Here is a 19,216-nt window from a genome sequence, read left to right as displayed (position 1 = left end):
AGTCTAAGAATGAAAGATTTACCATCCTTGAAAGCTCTAATGAAAATCAAATCCAGCAATATATATTCAACTGTGTATAGGGCTTTAAGAAACTTATTTTATGAAGGAAGTAATAGTGTGTAGATATAGATTCTGAAGTCTTTAAATGTGTCTTAATAAATTAAGATTCACTGGCATTGAGCTGAGCTACCAGGTGACCCTTGGGGACAAAAAACCCACACAAGTGAATTTCACACACCAGTATACATTCAACAATATACTTTTGACACATACAAACCTTTGATTTGGTTTCAGAGATTTTTGCAAAATAGTACCAATGTAATTTACAACTGTCATCTTTGAAATTGTGTAAAAGTGGAATAATTTTCTGAAGAAATAAATCATGGTTTGTGAATGAGTTGCAGAGACTGTCTGATATTAACTTTGTTAAGATTAAAGGATAAAGTATATGACAATTTGTTTCATCATGCTTATGACATTATGCAATTTTCTCCCTAGCTTTTAATTTTTGGAGGCAGAAAATTGAGCCAGAAATTTCTAGTCATTAGGTCTCCTAGCAACAAGCTGTAAACCCTCCAACAAGCTTGGACTAGAATCTGGACACTGAAATGCACATACATGCTTTATGTAATGCAGAGTGCATTTATTGGAGAACTCATAAACATCCTATAAAATTTTCTTCCCTGAGATCCAACTATAAAACTTGGCCTTATTCTGAGAATGCTTAACATAGATTTCATCCATACTGTAACGCTGATTTTGTTGTTGTTGTTGTTAAAGCAGCTGAGCTTCCTGAGGTAGTGTTATGTCTCTATGGCAACAAGGTGAAAATGTCTAGCTCATTTTGTCAAAGTCAACAATAATCCACAGACTCCAGACCTCAATATCTGTCCCAATTTGTCATTTTACTTTAGTGCTCCAAAAATATGGCTTATAGAAAAAAAATAGGTGTTTTAAAGAGATTTACCTGAATGATATAGAGAATGTCTAGATACTTTCTGGCTGTCAGGTAAAACCTACCCTTCAAGATGGTAGAATATATAATAGCATACAAAACCTCTATTTACCTAATGAGTACTTTAATTTACTGAAAAAAAATGTAAATGTAAGTGTCGGATTTAGTGCCAAGTGCAGGGAATCTGAAAAATGTATACTAGGTCTCTGCTCTCCGTAATTCTACCTTCATAGGTCCTAGCCCCATCCCTCATGAGGTTGTCCTAAGATGTCAGTGTCAGATGCTTCACAATACGGCCTCACACCGTCCCTGGGAAAGGTTGGTCTCCTCCTGCTGCATCAGATGGATGATTTCATTGTACATACGGTGAGGAGCATCCAAACCCCAGATGAAATCCACGTGAGCCCATTCAGGAATATTCTTATGGTAGATGAGGTTGGTCACCTCAGAGAGCAGCATTTTCACGTCTTCTGGATTTGAAAGCCAGTCCTGACCTCCTGTCCACATTGCTGTAGGGACCATCATATCTCTGACTCTGTACCTTACAGGAGTTGGCTAGAGAAAAGGAATAGTTCTTAACTCTAGGTAACATTTGGACTTTCAGACTCATAATTTATGTTTCAAATAGACATAATAAACATGCCATCTGTTGTGGTGAAGGGTACATGGGTGTTAGAGCCACACAACTCTGTTAAGAATTTCTGTTCCCGCCCTTACTTTAAAGTAAAATTACTTAACATTATTGAACCTCAGTTTCTTCTTCTGTGACTGGGGATAATATCTGTAATAACTTGCTAGATCAAATGAGAAAACACATAAAAACATGTAATGCCTTGTACTTCTTTTTTCTTCCTATTAAATATTTTGTAAATAAATTGTTTTTAAAAATAATGCCCCTGTTCTTTTAAAAGATAATTTCACAAACATTTCATGAGACAAGAATTATCTTCCACAGAGAAAAGCAAGGAATCTGCTGGGAAGGGCTCTGCATCTTCACGGTCTTTATGTGATCCCAGGCAGCCTTTGAGGCAGACCCGGCTTGACTGCATTTGCCAGAACCATGGCCTATGGCACTCAGGTAATTTGAGCTAAAGGGAAGTAAAAGTTAAATACCTGCTCCAACCCTTATTCCTCACCCTTCCCCACCAAATATACCAATTAGTATTCCTAATTCCTGGGAACTTTCCATATTTATGCAGTGTTAGTAGAATTAGCCTAGCTGGCTGAGCCCTTGAGATTAATCGGCATCCAGAACTTTCCTCAGAAGTGGTAAGGCCCATTTCTTACTCAGGAAATCCACCACGGAGTCTTGGCTCCAATTCTAGATGCTCTGGTTTCTCTTTGTAGCTCAGTTATAGCCTAATTTGGATAAGGAAGTTTGAAAAATTCTATGGGGCTAGTAATTTTTTTTGTCATCTTACAGGTGAAAAGATTGAACTAAATGTCATATCTCGCTCTGAGTTTCTGTGATTCTGATACTTTTTTGTGTGTTTGTTTAGTCTTCCCTTCCACTCCCATTTTCTGGTGCCTATTCTGCATGAATCAATTTCTCTAGAACTTAGTCCATTAAATGTTGATAAATTAAAACCATCTTAGGGCCGGGCACAGTGGCTCATGCCTGTAATCCCAGCACTTTGGGAGGCCGAGGTAGGTGGATCACTTGGCCGAGGTAGGCTGGTTTGAGACCAGCCTGACCAACATGGTGAAACCCCATCCCTAAAAGTACAAAAAAAAAAAAAAAATTAGCTGAGCATGGTGGCGTGCGCCTGTAGTCCCAGCTACTTGGGAGGCTGAGGCAAGAGAATGGCTCAAAGCTGGAAAGCAGAGGTTTCAGTGAGCCGAGACTGCACCACTGCACTCCAGCCTGGGTGACAGAGAAAGACTCTGTCTCAAAAGTAAATAAATATAATTAAAAAAAATCTTTGAACAGGAATACTTTCTCTAAAGACATATTTTGGGAAATGGTGAAGGACTTCAAGAGAAGCAGCTGATACCAGAGATTGAGAGTTCTCTATCCAGGGACACTGTACCGTTTGTCCAGTTTCCTACCATTTATGGCAGTGGATGTTAATTTATGATGTGAGGCTCTCAAAGAAACACTAAGCTGTGTCTAATCTGCCCCTTCCAGTTTTGTTTCTATGGTAAATATTTATTTACATTCATACACATGATTACCAAAAATCTTCAGAAAATTTTATGTTCTAAAGGGCATACCTGTGCAATTCTGAATCTCCACACTTTGATATCTAATTTTAGTTCATAGCATTAGCTACATATTTCCTTGGGTAATGTAATAACATTTTTAAAAAATGTAACTTGCAAATTACAGATTCATTGAAAGTATAACCAGGGAGAATGCCTATGGATTTTTCAAAGCTCAAAATTTTTATTTTCAAGGTAAAGAAATTGAAGCCTGAAAAATTAAAGCAGCCTGCCTCCTATTACAGAAGTTTATAGTGCAGAGGCAAAACTTACACAGCAATTCTGACTTGCCATTTAACGTTCTTTTTACTGTGCCATGAAACAAACTTACTGCCACCATCCCATTTTTTTAATTCTAAAATAATCCTTCTAGTATCCACCATAGACTACACTCTTCTCTTGACTAAATCTACTTCATCTTGCTCCTGAGAAGCCCAGTACCTTGTTTAGGGAGATAGCCTCAGCAAAAAAGACCTCCTACTCCATTGTAAAAGCAGAGAGGTTTCTTGGATAAGCTGTGAACTTAACCATTTTCAAATGGAGTCAAACATGAACCATTATTTTCTGCTTAAATTTTCATATTTTATTCCCATATCTAGAATAAACTGTCATTATAACTTCCCTGTCATACATTTCCAATGTATACATTTTCAGCAGATGGTATTTGATTTTCTTACCTGATTGCATTTTTCCAGATTTTTGGTCTCACTCCCCCAGTCAAATGCCCGGAGTTCACCAGAATTCACTGCCTAAAAGGAGACAAAAATTTACAAGGAATTCCAGTGTCTCAGTGGATAAGCGTGGTGGGGTGGTGGAAACGTGCTACCCAATGTGCACTTGTGAGGGAAGCAGAGAGCAAAGGTTGAGCTGCTCTTCCATTCAATGTTGGGATAAGCATCTGAGGAAAATGGTAAGTCAAGAATGAGGCCTTTTGAGAAGAAAGAGGGACTACATAAATTCTTGATCATTGCATTATCAACTCCAGGAAGTGTATCTTCATTGTAATTAATGTGAGTGGGTATCCTCCACAACTCTGTGGGCTACAATGGGGAATCGTGCCCTGGAATTGTGCAATGTGGTGATCCTGGAAGATAGCAACCAAAATTTAATTGAACTTAGAATTCTTCTCTGGTTTTGATGGTACAATTGCTCTCTCTCTCTCTCTCCCCGCCTTTCAACAGAGAGAACTCTCTCCTTCCCCCTGTCCCTCTCTTTCACACACACCACATAGACACACAGAGGTGTGTGTTTCCTGTAAATGCAGGTAAAGTTTGCAGTGTGAAGGACTCCTGTGAATATCTCTTTTGACAGACCCCACATTAGCATTTTTGTTTCTACTTGACTGTATTGTTGGAGGAGCTGAAGAGAAGATGTAGAAACATAATTATCTCCCGCCACATCTTTGAGGTGTCTAGAGACAGACAGAAGTCTCACTTGGATCATCTAAATTCATACTTTTAAGATCTAAAGAAGTCCTTAGGCTACTTCTGTCCTTTCTTCCCATTTCTTGAAAAGTTTCAGTGATCTAGATCAAATTCTCCATCAAAATAGCATCGACGATATTGCATTTCATCTTAGAATAAGTGTGAAATAATCCCTGGCCTATCTAAATGGTGTCCTTTGACTATTCTACACAAAATATAACAGGACATTTAGCAAAGACTGCAAATTCAACATTCTTACCTGGCTCCAGTGTAGAATATTTTGCACAGATGTTCCAGCAAGAGTGTGGGCAGCATATACACTTGCTCGGCTCTGTAACAAACCATGAGTATTTTTGAGGACATAGAAAAACTCACAAGATGTATAACTTGTCAAGACCAAATCTCCAGGGTGTCAGACTAAGAAATGGTAACATTATTAAATTATCAGCAACTATCTATGAAACAAAAATATGTACATGCACGTAAATAAAATGTCACTAAATGTATTGCCAGACACCGGTATTTTTCATCTGAGAATAGCTTCTCATCAGAGATCTGGCCTCTAATTAAAAAAAATTTTACTAGTGATATTTAGGATGAGGGCTCTAGCATTGGGCCTGTATTCAAATCCTAGCTCTGCAGTTTAATTTTTAGGTGAATTTGAGTTAGTCATTTAATCTACTAAATCTTAGTATACTAATCTGCAAAGTGGGGATATTAATAACACTCATAGGCTTGGAATAGGTAATAAATTAGCCTGATACATAATATACACTTATCAAATCCTTACTATAAATCAAATTATTAATCTTAAAGAAGAAGAAAAAAATATTCAGAATTAAGGAAATGTTGCCCCAGCTGCTGGGAGTGCTGCTGGCAAGCAGCCCTCCACTCTCAGCCTGCTTTGAGGATTGCTCCAATTGTAGGCAGATACATTGCCCAGTACTCCCCTGTTACTGGTGTGGCTACATTGTTACTGATTGATATGGTGTATAAAGACCCAGCCCTCTCTTCCTAACTTGAGATGGTTCTGAAGGGTCATCCTGTCTTCAAAAATCCCTGCAGGATCAACTAAGTCTCCTATTGAGACTGCATCACTACTTGACTTTTTCATCTACTTAATCCTGTTTCTTTTCCTTCTCTAGGTATTATCCCTAGAGCAGAACCCAAATCATTGTTCACATTAACCTCCATCTCAGAGTATGCTTCCTAGGGAACCCACCCAGTGATACCAACTGGTAGCCTAAGCCAAAATGAAGGTCCCTGATGTTCCATCAAAGAACTTAAACTACAAACTTACAGGACCCCAGTGGAGGGTAGAGGTGGATGATGTATGACAGTTCTCTCTGTTGTCTAACACGTGCTAATTGCTCTTTTTAATTTAATTCACTGTAGTAAAGCTGCTTTCAGACCTCTTCCATCTATAATCTGTGATTTAATATCCAGCAATGCCCTTATGTTAACCTTGTTTCAGTCCATACTGAAGCATTTCCCTTATTTCCTTACAGTTTGGAGAGAACTGAGTTACTGGGAATATATCATTACTCTGAGTCTTCACTGACATTAGCTCTCCCTCCAGGGGTGAGCCATATGACTCCCAGCTTTATGCTGGGATTCTGGGAATTTACTAGGCTCCCACTTACCATGTTCATGTTGTTGGTGTTGAATCCACCCAGAAGTAACATGATATTACTACAAATCTGATCAAGAATCACCTGGCCACAAAGGTAAATAACAAGTTGTCTGAGAAATCTGGTCTGATACAGAAATTCTTTTTTGCCAAACAATCCCTGTGAAAATATGAAGTGACATAGAGTCATTACATGACAGACAGAAAAGATGTGACTGTAATTTAAAAGTTTATATTTTAGGAAATTGGGCTGGAAGATTTTTCTACGTACACAGGAAATTTTCTGAGGAGTCTCATACCTTGATCATCATATCTGGCAGCAATAAAAATTTGGTCCCAGGGCTTTTTGCATGCTTAACAGTGGCTATGGGTGCTAAAGCAAAATACATTTTGATTTTCTGAGCCAGCTCTGGCATGGTGGAAAATGCAATAAAGCCTGCAAAAGAAGAAATATGTCAACATGAATACTGAATATTTTTAGAACTCATAAAATGTGTATTTTGCTTTTAAATACATATTTCAATAAGTATATATGTGATTGCATCTTACCTCTTCTATAAAATTATAAGGTCCTTATGACACTAGCATATTTGCTTCCAAGTAGTAGGTGCTCAATGAGTTAAATAAATAATTGAATAAAACGATGTTGGTTTTGAGAAAATATTTATATTGAGAGCTGTGCTATATCTAGACACATATAGCGCAGAGATATGCTATATCTAGCACATATGTCTATATGCTAGACACATTGCTGAGGACTACATGATTCTGAAGATGACAAGACCAGGTCTGAAGGAAGCACAAGGTGACAGATTTCAGGGATAGTTAGTGTCGTATGCTCACATTTCTTCCGAGTATACAAACCTGCTTTTCTTTGAACCTACCCATGGTGGTGCCCTGTGAATAGCCGACATAATAGATCTTTTCCTGGCCCGTTTTCTGCAAAATAAAGTTGATCACTGCAGGAAGGTCAAACCTAGCCATCTCATCATAACTACAAGGGGAAAAGACAAAGTTATATGAAAAATTATAATCAGAAACAAACAGAAGTACACCCCCACACCAGGTTTACAAACCAGCCCTTGAGTTGTCAACTCTGACAGCTTGTTACTGACAGCTTGTTACCTCACAACACTCAGAATGGATTTCTTTCAAACCTATGATGCATGGGTGCCTCTGGAGTCACAGGCTGTCAGCAAACTGCTGTTTTCTCTAGATGTTATCACATAGCAATAATCATCTTCAGTGAATATTTACTGAGCATATAACGCAACTCCTAGTGGAAGTGTCCTGTTCTACTGTTAAGCAGAACAGCACAGGGCTCTGCAGATTCATTTACAGGAATAGTTGGAAAGATGCTGAAGTGGCCCTTCTCTGATAGACATAAAAAGTGAGTTGAACATCAATAGGTAATTTAAATAAAAGCATTAAAAATCTTTTGTAAGAACATGAGAGGAGTGTAAGTCAAATCGATGGTCCCTAGGTGATATGGTTAGGCCTTGCGTTCCCACTCAAATCTCATCTTGAATTGTAATCCCCATAATGCCCGTAATCCCCACGTGTCCAGGGAGAGACCAGGTGGAGGTAGTTGAATCATGGGAGTGGTTTCCCCTGTGCTGTTCTCATGATAGTGAGTTCTCATAAGATCTGATGGTTTTATAAAGGGCTCTTCCCCCTTTTGCTCAGCACTTCTTGCTGCAGCCTTGTGAAAAGGGTGCCTTGCTTCCCCTTTGCCTTCTGCCATGATTGTAAGTTTCCTGAGGCCTCCCCAGCCACGCTGAACTGTGAGTAAATTAAAACCCTTTACTTTATAAATTACCTAGTCTCGGGTAGTTCTTTACAGCAGTGTGAAAACGGACTAACACACTAGGCTTAATAGTTTCCTTTCTTTTTTTTTAATGCTGCCTGGTTTCTTCTCCTTCTGGAGTACCGTTATACTATTACCGCCCCCCCCCCCCCACCCAGGAGGAAATTGATCTACACTTCTCTCATTCCAATCTTAGTCACCTGACACCAACCACCATTCTCACCCTATTAGCTAGATCCACCTTCTACATGGGGAACTCAGCATTCCTCACTACTTCAACCAAGGGATCACTAGTTAATTAAGAAAACTGGGGGATATCATGTTAAGATAATGATGACTCAACAAAAATAAATCAACCAAATACTGGAAGCCGTAATTTTTTACCCATTTTTTTTGAAAGGCAGACATGTCTACCTCTGTTCTCGAGATTTTCATATACCTGAAAGCCCAGAACTCATCTTGGTCTATGGAGAGGGTCTTGTGTTTTTGAGACCAGGCATTTCCTCTGCTGTTCCCCATCCACACGTCAAAACCAGCATCTGCCAGAATGAAGCCCAGGCTATTGTTGGGCAGGTTGGAAATCCAGTTGCTAGCACCTCCAACTAGGCCATGCTGCAGTAACACCACAGGCCTGGAACCTGCAAAAAGAGAAAATTTCAACTGCATGAAATGTTCTCTCCCTTTCTTGTTGTCCAGTAATGAATAAGAGCTTTCAAATCAAACAAACCTGTGTTCAGATCTTGATTCAGCTGCTTGCTAGCTTAGTTATCTTGGCCAATTACTTGACCTTTGTTGTGTGCCTTGATTTCCGCATCAGTAAAATAAGATTTTTGTTATGCTTTAATAAAATAGAGCACAAGAAACTGATGGCATGTTGCCCAGCAGAAAAATAATCTATAAAGTTTGACTTCTGTTCTTAGTTTTGTGTAATTATTATCAGACTTGTCTGGGCTCTTCAGAAATATTGAAAGTGCCCCAGTAGATGGTATAGTATGATTATTAAGGTATATGTATTCCACACATATATAATGGTTTGGTGATTAAGAGACCTTCATGTCAAAAGGACCCACAAGCCAGGTTGAAGGAGCTCCCACTGTTCAAATACAGAAATATTGAGCATCAAAATAATTATAGTAAATAATTATATCCCATTGAATAAATTAAGAATGCTCGAGTCCATATAGAGACCAATAAATAAATGGACAAATAAATAATTGGAAGGAAAAGCTCTTATTTACAGAATACCAATTCGTAAATACAAAACATTGATTTACAGTATAATACCAACTAACAAATTCAGAAAGATTGAAATTATCAGTGAATGTTAAAATTAGTGAGTAAAAGTTTAAAGACAGAATATTACATATCCTGAAACTATCTTCCCATAACTTACTTGTTAATTACAAAAGGAAAAATACTAACTTTAGAAAAACCTGGCAGATACCACCTTAATGAAGTCATTAAAGTTATTATCAGTATTGGAACAAGCCAACATTATTTGCTTCATAATATGATGAACCAAGAAAGATATAACTTCACTTTTGTGTTATTCCTGCCAAAAACATATAACTTGAATCACACCATGAAGAAACATCAGATAAAGCAAATTAAATCCCTGTCCAAAACTCTTCAAAAATGCAAACATCAAAAAGACAAAACCTTAGGAATTGTTTGTTTATGAAGGAGACAGGATTGATGGCCAAATGTGTAGTAAATGATCCTGGATTAGATTATGGACCAGAGGAGGGAAAACAGCTGTAAAGGACTTTGGAACAATAGACAAAATTTGAATATAGACTACGAATTAAACACTAATGTCAATGTTTGTTTTCTAACTTCGATAAAGGTATTGCAGTTATAGAAGAGAATACTCTTGTTCTTAGAAAATACTCACTGAAGTACTTAGGGGCAAATAGGCATGATGTATGTCTCAAATTTACCATCAAAGGTTTTGGAAAAAGTATTAAGATACACGTAAGAGATGGGGGAGAGATAATGATAAAATAAATGGGGTAAAACTGTAAACAGTTGGTAAATCAGGGCAAAGGGCATATGGAAGTCCCTTGTATTATTCCCACAACTTTTCCATAAATTGGAAATTACATCAAAATAAAGAATTATAAGAATATCAGTAGAGAATAGAGAAGGATGAAGGGTTTTAAGAATTCTAATGTGTTCAATAAATTAAGGCATATATATTATTTTGACATTAGCAAATTTGGCTGAAAGATTAATAAAGTGCTGCCCTATTAGGAGTAAAAAATATGTCATGCCCTCAACAGGACTTGTGAGAATTAAATCAAATCATGAATGCAATATCCACACCACAGTATGGCTTAGAAGAAGCCTGTAGTAAAAAACAGCTTTATTGCTTTCATTATTATTGTTATAATTCTCTAAAGCAAGTGACTTTCTGAGCTTCAGTGTTCTCATTAGCAAAATGAGGACAATTGCCCACCTCACAGGGTTTTGGCCGGGGAGGGTTAAATGCAGTACTGTGCATTAAGCACTCAGCATGCTGCCCGACCTCGGATCAGATGGGTAGCTCTTGTTGTTATTGCTATAAAGGGGCACCAAACACACATGCAGTCTCCCTGCAGGACAAAAGCCCTTCTACACCAAACTCATCCAGCATCTTGACAGTCTTCATGAATTCCATCTGCCTCATTTTATCTCTCAAGGGAGAGAATGTGTGGGTCACTGTGGACTGTGAGTGAAGGGCCAGGAGAAAGGAACTCAGTGTTATTTTAGATTTTCCTTGAAAATCTAATCTGGTTGTTGATCCTCTTAGTTCTCAGGGAGGTGACCTCAGCTGTGTTAACACAGGACAATCAAACCAAGGTGATCAACGCTCCCGTTGAGAGTCTTTAGGGCATTTCCCATGGTTAAGGTCACGTTGGTTCTACTTAGTCATATAGTTTGTTCCTGTGATTCCCCTAACAAGAGGACTGGTTCATTTATATCATTTCAAACATCCCCTAGGTCTTCTATTTAATTTACAGCGAGCAGGTGAGTGTGTAAGGGCTACACTTACACAGCTGTCATTTCTGAGGATGGCCCAGCCTATTTTCTCTCTTGATATTGAAGCCAACTAAGATTCTTTGATAAAGATAAAAAGGCTGCTACCACAAGCTATAAGCTTTTCAGTAAACATTTTTCAGTTGTTTTCAATAAGAATTTCACTGGGTCTCTTGGTTGGTGAAATTTTTTTTTTTTTTTTTTTTTTTGTTATGGGAGATTGCCTCTGAAGAGGCACATGCCAACAACGTTGGCCACTAGAGGGAAGTATTCTGCACCGACTGGACCAAGGAGATGGATTCCTTGAACCTCAAACACCTGGGCAATGTGTGAACAGTCTGAATCAACAGGATGTAAGAAAACAAATTCCATCCATGAATAGGGGCTGCAGGTGACCCTCACGCTTAGTAATTGCTAAGTCACTCGACTGCTTGGAAGAACTGTGCTTTGCCCACTCCCCTGGGATTCATGAGGCTGTGTCATCAGGCTATTCATTTATTTATACAAAATCTATAATTCATCCCACAAATGTTTATTAGCACCAGAATGTGCTCAGCACTCATTTAGTTACTGGTTCTAGCCTTGAGCAAAACAAATGACGTCTCTGCTCTCACTGAGTTTACACTCTGACTCGGGGGAGACAGACAATAGACAAACATACAAATATCTATTATATCAGGTGATGGTAAGTGCTATATGGAAAAGTAAGCAGGGTAAGGGGCTAGAACTCAATAGGTAGCAAAGAGCTGCAATTTTGAATAGGGTGGCCAGGGAAGAACTCTGATAAAATCGGCTGAAAGAAGGGCCAAGGCAAGCTGCATAGACATCTGATGAAACAGTGGTCCAGAGGGAGAAATTTAAGTTCAAAGACACTGAGGTAGGTGCACGCTAGACATGTATAAGGCACAGCTGTGAAGCTAGTGAGAAAAAAAAGTGGTTTTCAAAAAGCTACACAAGTACAAATTAGAGTAAAATAGAACCCCAAAGTTTCTTTACACCAAAGCCCAATAGCATTTTGTTCAGCATTTTCTGGTCCTAGTTAAGAACATGGGCTATAATGGCAGAGAGACAGATTTGATTCGAGTGCAGGTTTTACAACTCACTAGCAAGCACTAGCACAGACTTTTTGGGCAAGTTGCTTAACATATATGAGTAGCAGTTTCTTAGGGTAATTGTGAAAATTAAATGAGACTAATACAAATAAAGCACTTATCAGTGTATCTGGCATATCAAAATAACACTAGAAATTATATTACCTATACACAAGAAAGACAATCTAGTTGCTACTATAAACTTACTGCTAGAGTATTAAAAAGAATCCAGCCAAATAGAAATGAAAAATAGGCATATTTTAGTAATGAAAACAAATGTTTAAAAAATAACAATAGCTGAAAATCCCATATACAAAAGGGTGGAATTGTATGAACTATGGAAACATGTATCAAACATTTAAAATGTATGTATAGCCAGGCGCGGTGGCTCATGCCTGTAATCCCAGCACTTTGGGAGGCGGAGGTGGGTGGATCACCTGAGGTCGGGAGTTCAAGACCAGCCTGACCAACATGGAGAAACGCTGTCTCTACCAAAAATATAAAAATTACCCAGGTGTGGTGGTGTATGCCTGTAATCCCAGCTACTTGGGAGGCTGAAGCAGGAGAATTGCTTGAACCCAGGAGGCGGAGGTTGTGGTGAGCCGAGATCCCACCACTGTACTCCAGCCTGGGCAGCAAGTGCAAAACTCCACCTCAAAAATAAAATAAAATAAAATAAACTAAAATGTATGTATAGAACTTTCATTTTTCAAAAGCCCTTAGTAAAAAGCTAGGCAACATCTTAAATATTTTAAGTGCTCTTTAGATGAGGAATACAGAGCATACAGGAGTGGGCACCAGGTGTCATAAAGAAGCTTGAATTCTTCATAATCAGAGGTTGGTATGGTCTTTTCAAGGAATTGTCAGTAAATATTTTAGAATGTCTACATAGGAGGAGTTTTGGGGAATGGGTTAAGTGCTAAAATAAGTCAAGAAATGAACTTTTCTTGAAGGTGTGTTTTGAAAAGCAAACACTATATGTTTAATTGAGATAATTGGTAGCAGTGGGGAGGGACAGGGTGGTGGTGATGGAGACTATGGGGGAACTGACACCATCCTTTGACCTGAACAATGGACCTCAGTCTGCACTAAGAACCCCAGGCTCTCTTCTACATTCAAATCACGAGGAAATCGTGACTGCAGAGAAGACTGCTGTGTTGCGGTGACATGGGGTGACCCATACCTGTCTTCTTAGGTTGCACTAGGCCTCGAGGAATCCTGTTAACAGAAAGGATATACCCATCTTCAGTTGTGACTTCATATTCCTCACAGGGATAGCCTTGATGTTGGATGATTTCGCTCTATGGAAAAAGCACAATTTCTTTTGAGTTCAGTTCTCTGTGGCTATATTCTCAATGATCCAAAAGTAAGAGTAGATTCCTTGATGCTGCAATACACAGTCAAAGTCCTTGCTTTTCCCTAGCTAAACATGTTACCTTAGAAAAATCTACTAACCCTCTCTAGTCCTTACTTTCTTTGTCTTAATATGGAAACCAGAATAGAATTATGGTTCTCAAAGTATGGGCCCTGGGACAAAGGCATCAGCATCACTTGGACTAATCTGTTAGATATGCAAATTCCAACTAAACCTACTGAATCAGGAACTCAGAGGACTGGGCCCAGCAGTTTGTGTCTCAAGCTCTTTAGGAGATTTCGATGTACCCTAATGTTTGAGAACCACTGGACCAGAACATTTATTCCAAAACCTCGTTGTGCATCAGAATCTTCTGGGCATTGAAACATACAGTCTGGAGCCCACTTCAGGTTACAGATAAGTGGTTCTAAAGTGTTCCAGGACAACTTATGAGCATTTCTGGGCCATGCATTTCCTAAGGTTCTTTCCAGTTCTAAAACCACAGATTCAAGAGCATTGATTCCTAACATTTTCAGGTTAAAGTTCCCTCTGTGAATTTGAGGAGAACTATAAAAATGGATATACAATGGATACAAAAACATGGTTTTGCATTTAATAATTTCAGGAGTTTCAGATATCTTGTTGCCTACATATGAACCCCTGGTTAAGAATCCTTATTCTATACAGTAGTTAGATGCAGACATTCTTTGGAAAATTTGCAGCTGCAAATATCTTCTAAGCATCCTCACTATTCTTGCCTATTGTGATCACTCAGAGAAGGAGAGAACCATTTGCATCAGGGGCTGCTTTAAAAAAGAGCAAGATAAAAGGCCAAACACCACATGCCTAGGTAGAATATAGGGCAAAAACAAAGCATAGTCGTTAGGAGGAAGCTCCTGGGTCCCACTGTTTGAGTTTTAACCCTGGTTCTAACACTAATACATAAACTAGCTGTATAATCTTGAGAAATTTAGTTAAACTGTTCCTATGCTTCAGTTCACTCATCTGTAAATTAGGAATTCTAATGGTTCGTACTCCATGGGACTGTTGCAATAAATGCAAAAAGATAATGCACACATAACACTAACTGTAATTCCCAGCACATAGTAGGAACTCAATAAGCATTAACTACCACTATAATTAAAACTCAATTAACTGAATATTATGGAATGCAGTGTATATGTGTGCATGTATGTGTGTGAGACACCATTGTATACTTAACCTTAAAAAATGTATAGGCCGGGCACAGTGGCTCACACCTGTAATCCCAGCACTTTGGGAGGCCGAGGTGGGTGGATCACAAGGTCAGGAGATTGAGACCATCCTGGCCAACATGGTGAAACACCATCTCTACTAAAATAATAATAAAAAAAATTAGCCAGGCGTGGTGGTGCATGCCTATAGTCCTAGCTACTCGGGAGGCTGAGGAAGAGGAATTGCTTGAATCTGGGAGGCGGAGGTTACAGTGAGCCGAGATCATGCCACTGCACTCCAACCTGGTGACAGAGCGAGACTCCATCTCAAAGAAAAAAAAATTTATAGAAGTGTCTCAAATTTTAACATGCATCAGAATTACTTAGAGGGTTTGTTAAAACACAAATTGTGGGACCCCACTCACAGTCTGATACAGCAGGTCTGTGTGGAACCCAAAAAATTGACATACAAGTTCCCAGGCAAAGCAGATGTTGCTGATCTGACAACTATCCTTCAGGAACCACTGTTGTCAACTATTTGGGGAGATAAATACATATAAAAACATGAGAATGGAGGACATCTGACAAGTAGTTCTTGAGAGGATATGTGTAATGTGTCAGATGAGGGATGAAGGATGAGAGTGAAGGAAGGAGCAAAGGAATTCTGAGCAGGAGGAGCAAAATGAGCAGGGCTGGACGGGAAAGTCTTATGGAGGAAGAATTCGAACTGGGCCTTAAGGATTGAATAGAAGTTGCTCAAAAGAGCCAAGGAGGTAGGGATAGGAACATGGACATCTGAGAAGAAAAAGAATTACAAGTGCTGCAAACATTGTCTACAGGTGGCAAGATGGTCAACATGCTATACTTGGCAGGAAAGTTTATGCAGGCAATAAAGGACTGGTCCCATCCACTGGAAGTGCTGTCAACAGATAACCCTTGGCTGTCATCTTTTGTAGGAATGGCCTCAGCTGTAGAAAGCCACTTCCTCCAAGTTCACATCCCTTCCTGCCACATCCAGTGACTGACCTGTTTGCAGTCTAAAGGCCTGGTCACCTCAGCCCAACATAGGACATCTCCTGAAGAGCAGTTTTAGCTCCATAGCTCCTCATGGAGTTGAGTCTGGCTGTTTTGAAGTCTGTATCACAATTTGATTTATCTCTTTCCTTACTCCTGATTCTCTACTTCCTTTCCACGGGTGGTGATGATAATTCTCCTTAATAAACATTATTGTGTGAATTCTGCCTCAGAGTCTGTCCCCTAGAAAATCCAACCTGGGGCAAATATTTATTTAAAAAAAATGGAACATAATGCAGCAAGGTGAAATGACGTTGTAGAAGGGTATTTAAAACGTTGGGAAATTCTTCATGATATACATTGTTAAGCAGAAAAAAAGTTGGAAAATAGTAAATTGTGCATGACATTTCTTTTTAAGAAAACAAAACCTCACAGATTTAGAATGAAGATAAAGGCATGACAAAGCAGTTCTTGGTGCAGAGTAGATTGCGACTATTGCCTTCTTTTGTATTTTTTAAATTTTTATAATAAGCATATATTGCTTTTGTAATAGTATAAAAAAGTCAATGTTTAAAAGACCATCCAGATATAGGCTGCTTTCAGCTCCTTGAATCTGGCATGTTCTTAGCTGCTCCAGCTGTCCTATGTGCTGACATTTTTGCTACCACCCTTTCAAGCAACTGCCATTTATCTTTCAGATTTCAGGCTTTGAAACCCTTCTTCAGCAAAGCTTTCTGGATTAGTTCCCCCTATTTTATGTTTTCTTCTTTTATTTCATTGCTTTTATAATGATTAATTGATGATCTGTCCTTCCTGCTGGACTATAAGCTCCATAAAGTCAGGGCTTTTAATATTCTTAGATCTGTCTAACCTTAGTGCATAGCACAATATCATGGACCTAGTAGGTGCTCAGTAAACACTTGCTTAAAATATACATGCATAAGGCCAGTTATTTATCAAAGTATAAGATAGAACATAATCCATATGCATGAATATACAGAGTCAAATCGATGCAGGACAGGTAAGCTCCAAAATTGGGGCTTACCCTGGGAAGGTTCTTGGCTTTGCCCAGGAAAGGATTCAAGGGCGAGCCGGTAATATTAGACAGTAATCTTTTACTGAATGGTACTGCTCCTTGAAAAGCAGGGCTAATTCATAGGCAGTGCTCCCAGAGTCAGCAGTGTATGGGCTACTGGCAGCTGTATTTATGCCTACTTATAACTATTAATTTCATGCAAATTAAGGGGCAGGTTATTCAGAAATCTCCAGAAACGGGACAGTAACTTCTGGGCCATTGCCATGGAAAGGGATACTAACTTGTGGGTCATTGCTATGACATTTGTAAACTGTCATGGTGCTGGTAGGAGTGTCTTATGCTAATGAGCAGCCGGGGCAACTAGAGGATGCCTTCCAGGCCACTGCTGGTTCTTGCTGTTTTTTTCACCACCTGCTGGTTTGTGCTTGTTTATTCACTGTATCCTGTTGGGACCAGAAAGTAAGTCCTGCCCTTCTCCTACCTCAGAACCAGTTCAAACTCGAAACTACTTTTATTCTATTTTGTTGAATTTATACCAATCATATGAATTTTCTATTTTACTTCATTTTTTTCCAGGCATAGCTGCTTAAAGGCAGAGCCCAATTCAATGGGCTTTAGTCTACAGACTCCTGAAGCCCCAATAGTGTGTAGGTGCTGGGTACACCCAGTGGGTGGGGCCCAGGAACATCATCTCTGTCTGCCACTACAGAGATTCCTCTCACCTCCAAACCAGAGGAATTCAAGTGGGACAGTCTCAGGGCCAGAAGGATGACTCCTGAGGACTGACACCAATGTGCTAACTACCTAGACAAATCACCTAATCATTGGAATGGTCAAAAGAAACCTGATATTCAGCACCATGCAGATACAGAATATTTCTATTTCCTCTCAGTTTTTGAACCCATATAAGGAAGCTTCTGTAGAAAGGGTCTTAAATCGGTATAAATATATGTTAAAGTTCCATTTTCTGAGAGTTTCTTAGATAAATCCCTGGAACATGGACATTGCACACGATCATCTTACTCATCTGGAGGTAGCCTCTCCTCTTTCTCACCTGGGATGGTTTATTGCATAGTATTTGTAATTATAGACTTTGTGTTTAGGCAGTCCTGAATTTAAATAGTAGCTATGCTATTACATTGGTGCGGCCTTGTTCAACTTGTTTAACCTCTTTAATCTCAGTATCTGGATTTGAAATATGTGAATGATCCTATCTACTGCACAGGGCAATGAAATTGAAATAGAATAGTATCCCTGCTTGTGTCACAATCCCTGCTATGGGATAAGCGTTACCATAGGGTGACCATTACTAAACCCAGCTTAGAATTTGAAAAGCTCCCCCCCAAAAAAAACAAAAAAAAAACCCAAAAACAAACAAACAAACAAAAAAAAACTCCTGGGAAAACTAAAGAGATGTATTGTCATTTACGCATTTTACTTGTAGGAGGTTCTGTGTAGCACTAACTCGGGGTCCTTTTATTGCTATTCAGCAAAGTACCAGTCCAGAAACGGGATAAAAAGAGTAGATTAGAATGGTATAAGATGCTACTAGAAGTGTGTGCCCTGACAGCAAGAAGCAAAGGCTGACACCTTTACAATATGGAAACAAAGAATAAAAGAATAAAAGGTACAGACAAAATGGAAATAATCAAGGGACTGGGGTGAACTTAAAAGGCCTTAATTATTTCTCCGCTCATAGGATGAACCAAAGTGTTCAAGGAAAAGTTAAATTGTGTTTGAAGCTCAAAGAGATTAAGCCATTTGCCCAAGTTTACTAAATTTGTGTAATGAGACCCCAGGTCTACTGACATCCAGTTTAGCATTCTTTCCAGTACGATTTGCTACTTCATCACTATGCTCTTCTAGTGTGAATCACCACCATGTATAAATATAATACATAATGTAAATAATACACAGATACAAACGTTAACATGTTAAGTACCTCATTTCCCAGAAATCCCAACTTACAATATTCATGAATGCTTCTGGGTCCACAGCTTTAGTTGGCATATGTACTGAATTCACATTTCTCTGGAATATATACGCCACCAGAATCAGAAGCCACATTTCCATTCTGTGTGAGACAATCCACTGTCTTGACAAGGTTTCCAACATGGTCCAACATCTGCATTTATTTTTTCCTGCCAATGTAACAACTAATTCTAAAGTAAGAAGAATCTGTAGGTTTAAAAACTCTTCACATATTTTCCTGCTGCAATTCCTTCCTCCAATTCTGAAGCAAATTAGGCAAGCTTAGTTGGTAGGGAAGGGAGAACACAAAGTAGGCTGGAAACATTGCCTAGGATGTCCCAATACTATCTGACTCCTCCCATTCCTCCCTCACACAACTTGTAATCCCTGATCCTTCAACTTCCAGGTGTATAGAACTTTCTTTGATGTGACCTGGAATTTTGTGCATTTGGTACAGCCTATTAAAACCCCTGTACTTTATCACCAGGTAATAAGGAGTATAGGGAACCTCTTTCCTTCCA

At 38.9% G+C, this 19,216-nt stretch overlaps 1 protein-coding gene across 1 annotated transcript; it reads right to left on the bottom strand.

The window, feature by feature from the left end:
* Positions 1 to 1,240: 1,240 nt before the first annotated feature.
* Positions 1,241 to 19,009, bottom strand: LIPM (lipase family member M). Its single transcript, XM_054435665.1, has 9 exons — positions 18,693 to 19,009; positions 13,311 to 13,428; positions 8,458 to 8,656; positions 7,096 to 7,205; positions 6,511 to 6,647; positions 6,225 to 6,371; positions 4,841 to 4,912; positions 3,835 to 3,906; positions 1,241 to 1,510 (listed from the first exon to the last, which is right to left on the bottom strand). Exons 1-9 carry the CDS (start codon positions 18,837 to 18,839, stop codon positions 1,241 to 1,243), a joined length of 1,272 nt encoding a protein of 423 aa, XP_054291640.1. The 5' UTR covers positions 18,840 to 19,009.
* Positions 19,010 to 19,216: the final 207 nt, after the last annotated feature.

This window comes from Pongo pygmaeus, chromosome 8 (genome assembly GCF_028885625.2).
Source record: "Pongo pygmaeus isolate AG05252 chromosome 8, NHGRI_mPonPyg2-v2.0_pri, whole genome shotgun sequence".
NCBI lineage: Eukaryota > Metazoa > Chordata > Mammalia > Primates > Hominidae > Pongo > Pongo pygmaeus.
This window is presented reverse-complemented; position numbering and strand designations above follow the sequence as displayed.

Coding starts and splice junctions, on each gene's coding strand:
- LIPM (XM_054435665.1), bottom strand. CDS start 18,839: ATGTTGGAAACCTTGTCAAGACAGTGGATTGTCTCACACAGAATGGAA. Junction 8,657..13,310: donor AGTGCAACCTAAGAAGACAG/GTATGGGTCACC, acceptor CTCTTTTTGCAG/GTTCCAGGCCTGTGGTGTTA. Junction 3,907..4,840: donor ATATTCTACACTGGAGCCAG/GTAAGAATGTTG, acceptor GTCTCCTTTTAG/GCAGTGAATTCTGGTGAACT.